General features: G+C 35.7%; 1 protein-coding gene across 1 annotated transcript in view; it reads right to left on the bottom strand.

The window, feature by feature from the left end:
• Nucleotides 1-17,197, bottom strand: part of DPY19L2 (dpy-19 like 2) — a 94,714-nt gene that overhangs the window by 15,902 nt on the left and 61,615 nt on the right. The window contains exons 16-17 of the mRNA XM_059396584.1: nt 16,192-16,238; nt 4,886-4,910 (exon numbers count right to left, since the gene is read on the bottom strand). Coding sequence (XP_059252567.1) covers nt 4,886-4,910; nt 16,192-16,238 — 72 coding nt within the window. The remainder of the gene's footprint in view (nt 1-4,885; nt 4,911-16,191; nt 16,239-17,197) is intronic.

The following is a 17,197-nucleotide window of genomic DNA, read 5'->3' as shown; positions in this document are numbered from 1 at the left end:
ACATACTCATAAAATATCAGCCAGTTCTTCATTAGAAAAATAGACTATGCAACCCAGTCAAGTGTCATTAAATATTTATGTTTGAATTTGCTAATATTCAACAAATTAAGCATTGAAGATAATAAGGTATTTTCACCTATAAAATGGACAACTATTTAAGACTGAGTGTTAGAGAAGAGTCCTTGAAACATACACTGATGTAATTTGTACATTTAGCATTATTTATCAAGATGTTACAAAAGAGCCAACCCCTTTGACTTAAATTTCCATTCTAATTTAAGGGAATAATGAAGACCAAAAATACTGTATAAAGAGGATCACTTAAGTGAATTTTTAGTGGCAAAAACAGAAAAAACCTGTGACCATTATAGAGGAATAAGTAAATTACCACATTTCCCACGTCTATAGCCATTAAAAGATTACGTGTTAAGCAGATTATCTAATGGCATGGAAAGTTTTCAATGTGTTTAATTATATACACAAGATTAATTTTGTGAAAACCATCTATCTGTATATATACATGCATGGCTGGGGTGGGAGGGATGGAGATGGCTACAAAAATATGTACCTAAAAATAGAGGTTCCTTCTGAATGGTGATTTTTCCGAATTTTACTTTTTAAATGTGTTGTTTTAGATTAGAAATATATAACTTATGTTTAAAACAAAATGCAAAGCTGTGTTTTTTCCTTTTTAAGTAAAGATGTTTAAAAATGGAATTTGTTAATTTTTTCATTATTCTTGAATCCAAAGTCAAAATGTGGAAGATTTATTTCAAAGTCAATCCTTCATTTTTCCTCAAACTCCTCTTTGGACACAGTTGGGGCCATGTTGCGGAAGGAGCAAAAGACATTAACGCACTTCATACCCAAATAGGTCTTTTTGTTTAGGACCATTAAATCACAGATTGGTAGATTACACGAGTCATCTTCTTTAACCCTGTATCTGAAACAGAGATCTCTTCTGTCAATCTATGAACTGGCGCTTCACTAATTCCTGAAAAGGAATATGCATAGGAGTGCCTATTATAATTATGGATGGCTATAAATGCTAGAAAATCTTTTCTGAAACTGAATCAGTGTCTCCCTATAATTTCCACACCTCTGCAACTGCACAAAATTAGTCTAACCTATTTGCACATAGCAGTTCTCTATTATTCAAATACTGTACTCATGACTTTGCACTAATCCCACCTTTACCCTTAGAAAGCTTTCTATTTTTAAGTTAAATATTCAGAAACTTGGAATCATTAGCTCTATGGTGTCATAATTCTGGTTGCCTTGCTCTGAACATGGTACAGATTGCCCATGTTCCGTTAAAATGTTCGACTACAATAGGTGTGGTCTAATTTATGCAAGTGTACATCTGACTTCTCCCAATATGCCTTCCTTTGGTTATTCTGAGTCACAGGATGAGACTGTCATTGTCTCTTCGAAATCCCATCACTTGTACTCTATTATTTTTCCCATCACTTCTACCTTAGCACCAACTTCTCATATGACCAGAATTAAATCTAAAGTAGTAACTCTTCTTGACTTTCCTTTCTCACCTAAAAGCTGAAAGGACTCTGTCTGCATATGGAGACCTGAAAGATCTTCACCATTTCCTTATCTTCCTTGCACAACGTTTTTTTTGTGGGGGAATGACATAGAACAAACACTCTAAATAGCACCACTCATATTTGTCTTCTATGGTTATCCACATGCTCTAAACTCCCTTCCACTCACAGGCTACAACTGACTTTCTATGGAGCTCTCTTGCCATAGTTAATTTATCTCCTATTCTATCACACAGTTTTCTTTTTACCTACCAAGTAGAAGACAGAAGGCTACAGTTAAAAAGCACAGTCGAAAATTCTGTACTGTATGTAACCTACTGTCAATTTGTTAGTACCTCTCTCCACATAAAAATTACTAGGAAAATCCTCACAACATCTTTTAGAGGCTGGAAGCAAGGAAAGAAGAGCAGCTCAGGAAATGGTTCACTCCCCATCCCTGGAATAAGGGAGTGTGACTGGGTAGAGTGTGAGGTGGCAGCTCCCAAGCATAAAGAAAACAAAGTGTAGAAAGTCAGTCCAAATGGCAGACTGACCCTGTCAAAACTACCTCCCACAACAATTGTGAAGATGTCTTGAGAACATGGTAGAAATACCCTCACTGGCACAGTTAACAGAGGGCAGAGTATTAGTTGGAGCCCCTGAGGTCTCAGTCCATAAAGCACACAAATTTAAAAGTGGGCCTTTACACAGGGCTTAACACTAGGCATCACTGTAAGTATCTTACATATAACTCATTTAATCCTATAGCCACCATGTGGGATAAGTATTGCTGTTACTGTTGTTGTTCTGGTTGTTCCCAAAAAGATGTAATGTAATTTGGCTATGATCACACAGCCAGTAAATGGAAGAAGAGGGATCTGGGGCCAGCCAACTCTCAAGTCTGTGTGTTTAACCACTACACTATGCTTCTTTTCCAGACAATAAACTATTCAACCACATAGTTCTATTAATCTGAGAACATGGAAGGGTACAGAACCCCAACATATGTCACTCAATCTATTTTTCAAAAGAAGTAATTCTTCCCCCAAATTCTGATTACCTTTTAAAAAGCCATCCTTTTGACTGACAGCTGAACAAAAATATCTACAATTAGATCTGATTATATCATTTCTTGTTTAACAACAAAGTCCAGGATAGAGTCTACCTTCTTTGCATATGAAGTCACCATAGTCTGAACATGTATCACTTCTTTTCTATGCATTTGCAATCCTGATTTGCCTGTAATGCTTAACATACCATACTACCTTATGCCTCCTTTGTATATGTACATGCTCTGCCCTTGGTAAACTCCTCTAACATCATTAAAAAAAAAATCTGTCCCTAACTATCCCATCTTCTTCACACAGATATAATCACTTTTTCTGCACTATTTTTCTACCTACCTCCTTTATCAAGGCACATGTCATTATCTGTTCACATTGCCTGTCTTCCTATACTACATATTAAATTCTACAAAAGCAGGTACCTGGTGCATAACAGACACATAAAAAAGATTAAACTGATTAGAACACAACAGAAGAAAAATTAAAATGGGCAAAATACGGATAAATGGAGAAATAGAGTAAGAAAATAAAATGTGAGAAGAGGGCAGAAAATTAAGCAACACTGTGTTTTTAAAAAGAGTGGGTTGAGAAATATAAATAAAAAGCCCTGGGTTTTGAATACCATATGATAAAATATAAAGTACGAATGTGCCCTGCTAAGTAAAACTGGGCAATGTGACACAACTCATTTGCGTAAACATAGTTCACATTAGGCCATAGCATGTGTTAAATGATTAACAGCACGGACTCTGCTGCTACATGCCCTAGGTTCAAAGGCCTTGGTTCCACAGAGCTAAGGTCCCTATGTCCCTTCAGCTTTGCGAACCTAAGTTATTCAACTTCTCCATGCCATAGTTTTCTTTCACCTGTACAACACACAAAACAACTGTACTTACCTCAATGGGTTGTTGTGTGAATGAAATTATAACTATATGTAAATCCCTTCTCCAAATGCCCTGTCTATAGGAAGCAGGAAGTATTGACTACTACTTTGAAGGCACTGGAAATGGACTGCCAGTGTTGAAATGCAAGCTTTATTATGAATTAGAGGCAGACCTGAGGAAAACTACTTAATTTCTGTGGGTCTCTATTCTGTGGCCAAGACTGCTTTGCTTTTCTTCTTAGACATGTAGCTAGACTCCATTTCCCAGCTCCCTGCCGACAGGTATGGCCATGTGCCTGAGGTCCCAGCTGAGGGCAGGAAGTCCCCATTTCCATTTCCAGGCCTAGGCCTTACAAAATCTCTAATGCAGGATCTTTCTTTCTCCTTTGCTGCCTTCATGTAGACAACAACATCAGCACTCCAGGGCAGAGTCTTCTCTGTTCTTTCTCCTTTGCTGATGTGATGCAGACAAGCACACTGCAGATGGCCAAGCTATAAATGGAAGGCATCTGGGTTCCTCAATCACTGCTTGCTGGAGGGGGGGTGTCACCCACTAACCAGGAACTCCTGGTTTCAACTTTATGTGAACAAAGAATCAAACTTCACTGAGTTAAGTCATTGAAATATTAGTATTTGTCTCTGTTAACAGCTATTTTTATCTAATTAACAGACTTATCTTATGTGCAGAATGGGAATAATAATATGAGAATTAAAACAGCACAGTACATGGCACATAGTAACTATTAAAAACTTTGATATCATTATAGGATATTTTTATTAAGTCCAAATTCAGTTGTCTTGTCTTATATATTTGGCCTTTCTTTTAAGACTCAAAGCACTATTATTTAGGAAATCATATTTCTACCCCTGCTGAGCTTTCTCTTCATATGCCACAAAATAATTTGGCATCATATAATATGTTGTCTTATTTGTTTCATGTCTCTGTGGAAAAATTATGCATATCAGAGGGCAGCAACATTACTATACCATCTTCTGTATCCTATAAAACTCCAAGATTGTAACTGACTGCATATCAAGTCTGGGTGTGGCCAAAGGCCACCAGTCACAGGGCCATAGATGTCTGCCCTGATGGGCTGAAGCTGAATAGCTCATTGGGTTAGGAATTAATGCTTTTATTGTTGAATGAATAAAATAGTGGATGAAAAAATAAAAGCAATTTAATTATGTTCCATGGTCATAAATAAGCCTTCCATTTTTCAGAAATCCTACTATTCAAAAAAGCAAAAGCACACACAGGAGGGATCAGCATTTATTACCAACGCTGAACCACTGAACCACTGCTGACAGTGCATTGGCAGCAAGGCAAAACCTTTGTGAATTATGCTGGACAAGAACTAGAATTTAATACACAAATATAGCAAAGATTAAAATGAAAGCTTTACCTCACCATGTTCAAGGAGCTGTTTTCTGGAATAAAAAACATTCTCTACTTACTGAATGTCCATTATGATTACATAAATACAAACTTAATTTATTTGTTCTTAGGTTTAAGAAATTTGATTTTCTCTAATCAGTAAATAAAAATTAGACAATATCACTAAAAATAAAAATTTGAAAGGCATGATTTATAGTCATCCTATGTAAGGTATATTTAAAAAGTCATGCTTTGGTTAAGATAAAAGAGATTTTACTGATTGCTGGAGACTATACCTCTAGAAAGATTTAAAGAAAAATAATCTCTATTAAATATTCAACCATATACATAAAACTCTGAGCATCCTTGAGTGTTTCTTCAGAATAAACTTTCAGAAGAAAACGTACTGGGTAAAGCATATAAATATTTTTAGTTCTACAAAAATTTATGTCTAAAGAACCTATTGAGCTCTGGGCACTGTGAAGTGAACACAGCCTGAATGGTGTCGACGTTGTTCTCCTCTCAGCTCGTGTGTTAACTCATACCAGGGGTATGGACTGCCTGTTTAGTTGCTCCATTGAGAAAGTGGAAGACTCTGGTTTTACAGTTCAGGTAAGACACTAAGAGGTAAGGAAGTTCAAGGGCACAAACAGATCCAGAGGGTTTTTGTTTGTTTGTTTGTTTGTTTTTAAAGGCTGGTGGCCTGTCAGGAAAGCTGTGCCATCACCAAATCACTCAGCCTCTGTTGCAGCTTGGCCCTGACTTGCCCGGTAGAGGGGGTGGGTAGGGGGTTTCCCACCTGTCCTGAAATCTACTGGTCACAACAGGATCCTGCGGTGAGCTGCTGTGTGCAAGGGAGGACAGGCCCTGACAATAATTGCTGATGCAAATAAATCTAGTAGCTAATCTAAAATATAAATGTATAACCAAATCTTCAAACATACAAATGATATAAATTGATAAAGAGCAATAACAGATGTTCAAAAAAGAGAGGCTAAAGCAAAAGTTTAAGAGAGCCAACAATTCTCTGAGATAAAGGACGTTGTGAATGTTCAGATTAAAATGTCCCATGTAAAGAAATATGTCCCGTGTAATAAACATGTAAAATACACACATTCATGTATACATATGTACATTCATATCTCAAACTCCATAAATTTCCAGAGAGCAAAACTTCATATAAAATTTCTCATTGGTTGGAAAAAAGACAGCCTCTTCAATAAATGGTGCTGTGAAAATTGGACAGCCATATGCAGAAAAATGAAATTGGACCATTTGCTTACACCACACATGAAAATAGACTCAAAATGGATGAAGGATATCAATGAGCAAAAGGAATCCATCAAAATCCTTGAGAAGAACACAGGCAGCAACCTCTTCGACCTCAGCCGCAGCAACATCTTCCTAGGAACATCGCCAAAGGCAAGGGAAGCAAGGGCACAAATGAACTATTGGGATTTCATCAAGATCAAAAGCTTTTGCACAGCAAAGGAAACAGTTAACAAAACCAAAAGACAACTGACAGAATGGGAGAAGATATTTGCAAACGACATATCAGATAAAGGACTAGTGTCCAAAATCTATAAAGAACTTAGCAAACTCAACACCCAAAGAACAAATAATCCAATCAAGAAATGGGCAGAGGACATGAACAGACATTTCTGCAAAGACATCCAGATGGCCAACAGACACATGAAAAAGTGCTCCATATCACTCGGCATCAGGGAAATATAAATCAAAACCACAATGAGATATCACCTCACACCAGTCAGAATGGCTAAAATTAACAAGTCAGGAAATGACAGATGCTGGTGAGGATGCAGAGAAAGGGGAACGCTCCTACACTGTTGGTGGGAATGCAAGCTGGGGCAACCACTCTGGAAAACAACATGGAGGTTCCTCAAAATGTTGAAAATAGAACTGCCCTATGACCCAGCAATTGCACTATTGGGTATTTACCCTAAAGATACAAACGTAGTGATCTGAAGGGGCGCGTGCACCCGAATGTTTATAGCAGCAATGTCCACAATAGCCAAACTATGGAAAGAACCTAGATGTCCATCAACAGATGAGTGGATAAAGAAGATGTGGTATATATACACAATGGAATACTATGCAGCCATCAAAGGAAATGAAATCTTGCCATTTGCCACAACATGGATGCAACTAGAGCGTATCATGCTTAGTGAAATAAGTCAAGCGGAGAAAGACAACTATCATATGATCTCCCTGATATGAGGAAGTGGTGATGCAACATGGGGGCTTAAGGGGGTAGGAGAAGAATAAATGAAACAAGATGGGATTGGGAGGGAGATAAACCATAAGTGACTCTTAATCTCACAAAACAAACTGAGGGTTGCTGGGGGGAGGAGGGTTGGAGAAGGGAGGTGGGGTATGGACATTGGGGAGGGTATGTGCTTTGGTGAGTACTGTGAAGTGTGTAAACCTGGCGATTCACAGACCTGTACCCCTGGGGATAAAAATATATTATATGTTTATAAAAAATTAAAAAAAAAACAAAAACTACAAAAAAATTTCTCATTGGTAATGCTCAATGCTAGGAAATAACTGTCTATAGAATTTTTAAACATTTTATTTATTTAGTAGATAGAGAGAGAGATTGAGAGAATGAATGGGAGGAGGGACAGAGGGAGAAACAGACTCCCTGCAGAGAAGGGAGCCAGACATGGGACTCGATCCCAGGACCCTGGGATCATGACCTGAGCTAAAGTCAGATGCTTAACTAACTGAACCACCCTGGCACCTAATAATTATCTACAAAATGCTTTAAATAAAAAAAAAAAAACCATAACCAGAAATACCTATTCACCAAACCACCAACTCAATGTGAGGGGAAAATAAAGGTGTTTTTCAAATAAAAATGCACCCACCAACCCTCGGGTTGAGGACCCATGCAATCCTCATTGATGCTAAACTCAATTGCACAGACACTACACTGCTGAGCTTTCCCCAGGAATGGAAACAGCAAACCTTACCCAGTTGGCTCCTTACACCTACCTACAAGTGAATGTCTTTCCTCTCCAAAACCAGTCCTTAAAGTCTAAAAGAGGTGATTCCTCCATCAAATGTGAAGACATCAATGAAAGGCTATAAGAAACATGAAAAATCAAGGAAGCCTGACACAACCAAAGGAACACAATCATTTTCCAGTAACTGACCCCACAGAAGAAATCACTGTCTATATTGTAGACAAAACATAAGATCAGGAAAACAACCCATGAACAAAACAAGTTTAACTGTGAACTAGAAGTTATAAAATAAGAACTAAAAATATTCTAGAAGTAAAGAATGCAATGAATGAAAATGAAAAATGCAATTTACAGCATCAACAGGAGACCTGATCAAGCAGAAGAAAGAATCTGGGAACTTGAAGACTGATAATTTGAAATTATCCAGTAAGAAGAGAAAAGGAAAAAAGAATGAAAAAGAGTGAAGAAAGCTTATGTGAATTATGAAATGCCATCAGGAGAAACAATATTTACATTATGGCAGCCTAAGAGAGAAGAGAGGGGAAAAGGGCAGAAATCTTATTTAAAGATCAGCTGAAATTTTGCCAAATCTGGAGACACATATGTATATCCAAGTACATGAGGCTCATAGTCACCAATACAAAGTTAATCTCCCAAATTCACTAGACACATTATAATGAAACTATCAAAACCAAAGACGATGAACTGTCAAAGCAGCAAATTATCTCATATAAGGGGACCCCCATAAGGCTGTTAGTGGATTTCTCAGCAGAATCCTTGCAGGTCAAGAGAGGATGGGATGATATATTCAAAATGCTCAAATTAAAAGATCTGCCAATTAAGAATACTTCAACCAGCAAAGCTGCCCTTCAAATGAAGTGAACAAATAACTCTCAGACAAACAAAAGCTGAGGGACTTCATTACCACTAGACCTGCCCTACAAGAAATGCTGAAGGGAGTAATTCATGCTGAAATGAAAGGATGTTAATGAGTAACCTGAATACCTATGAAAGTGAAAACTCACCATAAAGTTAACTATACAGTCAAATTAGAAACACTGTACTGCTGTAATAGTGCCATGTAAGTCACTGAAATCTATTATAAAAGTAAAAAAAAGAAAAGTATTTAAAAATAAATATAGCACAACAATTTGTTAATGTATATACCAATATAAACAGATATAAACTGTAACAGCAAAAGGATAAGTAAAAAGGCAGAATTTTTATATGTGATTGAAGTTAAGTTTTTGTCAGCTTAAAATAGACTGTTATAACTATAAGATGTATTATGTAAGCCTCATGATAACCACAAAGAAAAAAACTACAGTAGATTCTCACAGAAAATTAAGAGAAAAGAAACAAACATATTATTACAGAAAAAGAATACAGCATGAGAGGAAGAAGGGAACTATGAAATGGAAAACAACCAGATGATAACAAGATAACAAGTCCTTATCTATCAATAACAATCTTTTTTTTTTTTTTTAAAGATTTTATTTATTTATTTGACAGAGAGAAATCACAAGTAGATGGAGAGGCAGGCAGAGAGAGAGAGAGAGATAGGGAAGCAGGCTCCCTGCTGAGCAGAGAGCCCGATGCGGGACTCGATCCCAGGACCCGGAGATCATGACCTGAGCCGAAGGCAGCGGCTTAACCCACTGAGCCACCCAGGCGCCCCGACAATCTTAAATATAAATGGATTTAGAGGTGCCTGGGTGGCTCAGTGGGTTAAAGCCTCTGCCTTCGGCTCAGGTCAACATCCCAGGGTCCTGGGATCAAGCACTGTGTTGGGCTCTTCACTCAGCAGGGAGCCTTCTTCCCCATCTCAATCTCTCTCTCTCTGCCTGCCTGTCTACTTGTGATCTCTCTGTTGAATAAATAAATAAAATCTTTAAAAATATATACATAAATGTATTTAATTCTCCAACCAAAAGACAGAAAGTGGCTAAATGAATTAAAAAACAAAAAAACAAGGGGCACCTGGGTGGCTCCATGGGTTAAGCCTCTGCCTTAAGCTCGGGTCATGGTCTCAGGGTCCTGGGATCTAGCACCGCATCGGGCTCTCTGCTCAGCAGGGAGTCCGCTTCCCTCTCTCTATCTGCCTGCCTCTCTACCTACTTGTGCTCTCTCTCTTAAAAAAAAAAAAAAAAAAAAAAGACAATTACATGCTGCCTACAAGATACTCATTTTAGCTTTAAGGACACATTAAGATGAAAGTGAAGGGATGAAAAAAGATACTCATTCAAATGGAAACATAAAGAAAGCAGGGATAACTCTACATATCATACATATACACACACACAAACCTATAGATGACACGTATCTAAACCTAAATCTCAATCTATATTCAGGGTGAAATAGACTTAAGTTGAAACTGTAACAAGAAACAAACAAAGTCACTGTATGATGATAAAGGTGTCAGTTCATCAAGAGGATATAGCAGTTGTGAATCTATATGTAACCCAACACTGGAACACCTAAATAAATTAAGCAAGTATTAATAGATCAGAGAGGAGAAATAGAAAACAGTGCAAAATAGAAGGGGACTTCAATACCCAATTCCAACAATGGGTGGATCATCCAAACAGAAAATCAGTAAGAAAATATTGGACTTGAACTACAATTTAGACCAAATGGACCTAACAAATATACACAGAACATTTCATCCAACAGCTGGAAAATACATATTCTCCTTAAATGCACACAGAACATTCTATGGATAGATCCTATGTTAGGTCACAAAACAATCATTAACAAATTTAAGACTGAAATCATATCAAGTATCTTTTCTGACCATGACAGTATGACATTAGAAATCAATAAAGTAGGAAAGATAGAAAATTCACAAATACATGGAAATTGAACAATCTAATCCTGAACAATTGATGGGTAGAAGAAAAAATCAAAAGGAAATAAAAAATATCTTGAAACAAATAAAAATAACATACCAAAACTTACAGGATGCAGCAAAAGTTCTAAGTGAGGATTTTATGTGGTAAGTGCTTACATTAAGAAAAAAAGATTTTAAATAAATAATTATACACTTAAAGGAACTGGAAAAAGAACAAACTAAGACCAAAGTTAATAAAAGGAAAGAAGAAACAAGGAAACAAAGGTCGTAAGAGAAATAAATGAAACAGAGACAAGAAACAATAGAAAACATCAACAAAAATTAAGAGCTGGTCTTTCGAAAAGATAAAATTTATAAGCCTTTAGTTAGACTAAGAAAAAAAGATTTAAATAAATAAAATTTAAAAATGAAAGGGGGAACATTAAAACTGACACCACAAAAATACAAAGGGTCATAAGAGGCTATTATGAACAATTATACACCAACAACTGGATACCCCGAAGAAAGAACATAGTCCTAGCAATAACCTACCAGGACTGAATCACGAAGAAAAAGAAAATCTGAATAAAATTAAAACTAGTAAGGAAGGGCAGTGATGTGACTCAGTGGGTTAAGCGTCTGACTCTTGATTTCAACTCTGGTCATGATCTCAGATCCCAGGAATTGAGCTCTACATCAGGTTCTGCACTCAGAGTGAAGTCTGCTTGTCCCTCTCCCTCTGCTCCTCCCCCCACACCTCCACTCTCTCTATCTCAAAAATAAATACATAAAATCTTAAAAAAAAAAAAACAAAACTAGTAAGGAGACTGAACCAGTAATCCAAAAAATCTCTCTCAAAAAAAAAGAAGAAGAAGAAGAAGAAGTAGTAGTGGAGGACCAGATGGCTTCACTAGAGAATTCTACCAAACATTTAAACAAGAATTAATGTTTCTCAAATTTTTCCAACAGACTTAAGATGAAGGGATATGCTTAATCTCATTTTACAAGGCTAACATTACTCTCATACTGAAGTAAAATGAGGATAATAAAAGAATTTTGTAGGCCAATATCCCTGATGAACATAGATGCAAAAAGCCTCAACAAATACTAGAAACCAAATTCCACATCATATTAAAAAGATCATGCAACATGAGCAGGTGGGATTTTATCTTTGCAATACAAGGATAGTTCAATATACACAAATCGATATATGCAATATGCCACATTAAAAGAATGAAGGATAAAAACCTAATGATCATCTCATTAGACACAGAAAAAATCATTTGACAAAATTCAAAAACCCTCCATGCTAAGAAGTTTTAACAAATTAGGTACAAAATGAAGGTATCTGAACAGAATAATGGCATATAATATATAACAAGCCCAGAGTTAATTAAGTTGTTCTTCTAAGATCAAGAACAAGGCAAGGATGCCCACTCTATTTCTCTCCATCATTGTACTAAAAGTCTAATCAATGCATTAGGCAAGAAAAATAAATTTAAAAAAATAATAAAGATAGAAGTAAAACTATCTGTTTGCAGATGACATGATTTTATATGCATAAAACCCTAAAAACTTCACCAAAAAACTGTTAAAACTAATACATAAATAAAGTTGTGGAATACAAAATCAACACACAAAAATCAGCTGCATTTCTACACAATCACAATGAACCATCTAAACAGATAATTTAGAAAGCAATCTCATTTATAATAGCATCAAAAACAATAAAGCACTTAGGAATACAATTAACAAAGGAGAAGCTAGACCTCTATACTGAAAACTATGAGACACTGATAAAAGAAATTGAAGACAACGCAAATAAATAGAAAGATATTCTATGCTTTTGGTTTGGAAGACATATGTTAAAATATCCATACTACCCAAAGCAATCTACAGATTTAATGCAATCCCTATCAAAATTCCAATGACATTTTTCACAGATATAAAAAGAATAATTCTAAAATTTATATGGAACCAAAAAAGACCTTAAATTTCCAAGATAAACTTGGGAAAGCAGAACAAAGCTACAGGTATTATGATTCCTGACTTCAAACCATACCACAAAGTTAAAGTAATCAAAACAGTACAGGTACAGGAATAAAAAGACACATAGATCAATGGAACAGAATAGAGAGCCCAACAATAAACCCATGCATATATGGTCAGTTTATCTTTGATAAGGGCACAAACACACCATGGGGATAGGATAGTATTTTCAATAAATGATGGTTGGAAAATGATATTCACATGCAAAACCATGTGGTTAAACTCCTATCTTACACCAGTCACAAAGATTAAGTTGACAGGAGTCTTAGCAATTAATTTTTGAATCTGGCAACCAAAATCACCAGCAACAAAAGGAAAAATAAAAAAGTGTGATGACATCACCTAAAAAGTTTCTGCACAGCAAAGGAAAAAAATCAACAAAATGGAAAGGTAACCTATTGAATGGGAGAAAATATTTGCAAACTGTGTATCTGATATGGGGTGAATATCTGGAGTACATAAGGAACTCATACAACTCAATGGCAAAAAAATATATGATAATAATCTGATTTTTAAATGGACAAATGACTTGAAAAGACATTTTGGAAAACAGTATGGAGGTTCCTCAAAAAATTAAAAATAGAACTGCCATATGATCCAGCCATCATACTCTTGGGAATATATCCAAAATAATCAAAATCCATATTTTGAAGTGATATCAGCACTCCCATGTTCATTGAAGCATTATTCACAATAGCCAAGATATAGAAATAATGTAAGTTGATGGACAAGCAGATAAAGAATATGTAGGGTGTGTGTGTGTGTTTGTGTGTACACACATACATACATACATGCAATGGAGTATTAATATTCAGTCATAAAGAAATCCTGCCAACTGTGATAACGTGGATGAATCTGAAGGGTGTTATGCTATGTGAAATAGGCCAAAGGAAAAAAAAATACTTTATGGTATCACTTATATGTGGACTCTAAAGAAGAGAAAAAAGTCAAACTCAGAAACAGAATAGAACAGTGGTTTCTGGGGCTGTGTAATGAGGGCTAACAGGGACGAGGTTCATCAAACAGTACAAACTTTTAGTTGTAAGATGAAGAAGTTCTGAGAAACTGATGTACAGCATAGTGACTGCGGTTAATAATACCATATTATATAAAGTTTGCTAAGAGTGTGGATCTTAAGCGTTCTCACACACAGAAAGGTAACTGTGAGGTGATGGATGCGTTAGATGTGTTATTAACCTAATTGTGGTAATCATTTCATAATGTACATATAATCATTGTGTTGTATGCTTTAAATATATGCATATGTATTTGGCAAAAAGAAAAATTATGAAAGAAAATATTTGGAAATAATTTAATGATTTTGATGTGGGTGTTTGTAAGCAATAAATTAGCCCAGAAAATGTATAGGAGTGACTGTAAAAAAATTTTAAACTTCTATAAGGCAAAAACCATTAATAAATTATAAACTAATATCCTAGAAGAAATATTATATACATGTAATAGGCAAAAGGTTACTGTCTATAATATAAAATATCCTATACACCAATTTTCAAGTGGTCAAGAAACGTAAATATGCCACGCACATTTGAAAGATGTGAAACTTTACTAGGGAAGACTGGTAAAATGAGTTCCTTTTTTTTTAATCTGTCAGAAAAAAAAGTTAAATATTTGATAATACTGGTGTTTATGGAGATGCAAGGAAATGGACACTTTCAGCATTAGTTTTCAGTATTTATCGAATTAAAAATATTCATACATTATGATCTAGCAGTCTTATTTCAATATCCTAAATACTAAAATACATATGCAAAGAATACATACAAATATGTTCTTACTCTTAGCACTGGTTGTTATGACAAAAAGATAAATAGAATCTTTTTTTTTTTAAAGATTTGTCAGAGAGAGAGAGAGAGAGACCATAAGCAGGCAGAGAGGCAGGCAGAGAGAGAAGGGGAAGCAGGATCCTCACTGAGCAAAGAGCCCGATGTGGGGCTCAATCCCAGGACCCTGAGATCATGACCCAAGTCGAAAGCAGAGGCTTAACCCACTGAGCCACCCAGGCACCCCAAGATAAATAGAATCTTAACGCCCACTGATGTGGGAATAGTTAAGTACTTGGTAATTATTCATGATGACAAACAATAAAATGTGGAGACCACTAAAAAGTATGAAGAAGATATAGGCAGACACCAAGATACACTATTAAGTAAAAATAAAAGTTACATAATAATACTGATTCTATTTTTTTATAAAAACACTGTTTTTGGAAATGTTTTCTAGAATGATACATACAAAACCATTTGCAATCAGCACCAGTGAGGAGTAGATCCACGGAAAGAAACACTCCCTCTTTTCTTGAAATATTTCATCTGTATGTCTTACTGTATGCATGTATTATTTTGTAATTTAAAAACTCCTCTACATCCCTCCCCCACCACACACACAAGCCTGTCACTTCCAGGAATGTAATCACTTCCTTATTCTGAGCTAGATATCTTCTCCCTTTGGTCCCCTTGAGTCTGTCCTCTTCTACACTGCACCCTCTCAAGTACTTGAAGACAGCTGTCATGTAACTCTCAATCTTCAATTCAATTAATATCCCAGATGCCATCATGCATTCCTTATGTGAATAGTTCTCAGAGCTCTAAAAACACTCTTTTTACAATGTTACGGCATATTGCTCTGAGGTCCCTCAGACCAGAGAAAGGAGAGTAGGTCTATTAAGCCCTTTGATTTGGATTTTGACAAATAAGACTGAACTATTTCAACCATAAAGTTCTATTAAGCCCTTCCGATAACCATACAAAACTGTTTACTGAAAATATAAGCATGGGGTACAGGACTGATGGAATCTCTCTGTACTATCTTCACAACTATTCCGTAAATCTGAAACTGTCCTAAAAAATAAATTTCATTAATACATCAAATTTAATCATATATCTGCAAGTATAAAATGTAATTTAAGATTTTCCTCGTAAGGAGGTTTTCTCCACAATCTCACATGTCCTGTAGCAATGTGTGATTTGAGTTATATTTTTCTCACATATATTTATGCCAGTGAAGTTAGTGACTTCACTTAAACCACCAAAAAAAAAAAAATGTGATACAGCAAATGGTTTTAACAATAAATGCAGAAAAACTACTTCATGAATACACAGAGAAACAAATAATTATGTTTTCTCTGAAAGTTAAAAAAACAAGAATTGCTAAAACAAAACTTTAGCTTACTTCTGTTTATGGACTTTAAATTCTAGTCATATATTAAAATTAAACTAAATTGATTAAAACTTTGAATTAATTAAAATAGAAATATCTCCAAAATAAGTCCAAACACATAAAAGAGATGTCTAAAAATAATATATATTTTTTAAAGAGAACATCTAAGATTGGTTCATGTCTCCTTTCTTAATCAAACTGCTGGTTTAATATACATTCATTTGATATTAGAGTAGTTATTTAATAACTGAATACAGTACGATTTAAAAACAATTATGATATAATTACCTTAGATAAGTATTTGCAGATAAGACACATAAAACATCACGATAAGCCTGTGAATAGAATAAATTAAGGTTTTCTAAGGAATTATGTGACATTTAAAATGCTCTGATTTATAAACATAAATACCCTCACTAGAAAGAAGTGTCTTTATTGTTAAAGTGAGTCATCAGGAGCACTTTAATCCCACCTCTGCCTCAGGCAAATATTTTCATGAAGTTCTAAATTCTTTTATAAAAAAGAAAGAAAGAAGGAAAGAGAAAGAAAGAAAGAAAGAGAAAGAGAAAAAAGAAAGAAAGAAAGAAAGAAAGAAAGAAAGAAAGAAAGAAGGAAAGAAAGAAAGAAAACGGCATTGGGGTAAATCTTTAAGGTCCATTTCAACTCTAAAATTTTAAGCTCGTACACGTGGACAGCTCCTTATTAGAGTTTATATTTTCCTGGGAGGGAAGTGGGCTGCAAGTGGGGAACTGGTTTCCACCGAGGCAGCAGCTGTACTCTGAGACTATTTTATCTTAATCTTCCAAGCAAAGCAGGACTCTCTCTCTCCTTCCCCCAACACTCCCTTGCCCCCCCCACCTCCTCCCACCCATGCAGTTTATATTCTGCTTCAGTAAACTTCTGATTCTTATCAAATTAGCTGTGGCGTATCTTCTTCCCTGATCTAGCTCCTGCGGAAATAACCACAACAGAAGGCCAAAGTGCGCTTACCACAATGTACCACTTGATGGTGAGGGAGGAAGGGAGGAGTGAAGGTGAACGTGGGGGCTTGACTGGGCCAAAGAGTTTTTAGCTGCATCCTAAGCAACTTAAAGGTATAGTAAAAAAAAAAAAAAAAAAAAATTTATGGGGAACTTCAAGTTTTACACTGTGCATAATATGTGGATGAATGTTTCAAGTGACACGAGTGAGATTCTGGTCACTTAGGCAAGCAAAAAGCCTATTTAGGGGTTTAGTTAATAGAACATATGCACTCATAGGAGTTTAAAATTCAGTAGTTTCACAGAAAAATCAT

This window comes from Mustela nigripes, chromosome 4, assembly GCF_022355385.1.
Source record: "Mustela nigripes isolate SB6536 chromosome 4, MUSNIG.SB6536, whole genome shotgun sequence".
Lineage (NCBI taxonomy): Eukaryota > Metazoa > Chordata > Mammalia > Carnivora > Mustelidae > Mustela > Mustela nigripes.
Note: the sequence above shows the minus strand (reverse complement) of the source record. Positions and strands in the feature narration are given on the sequence as shown.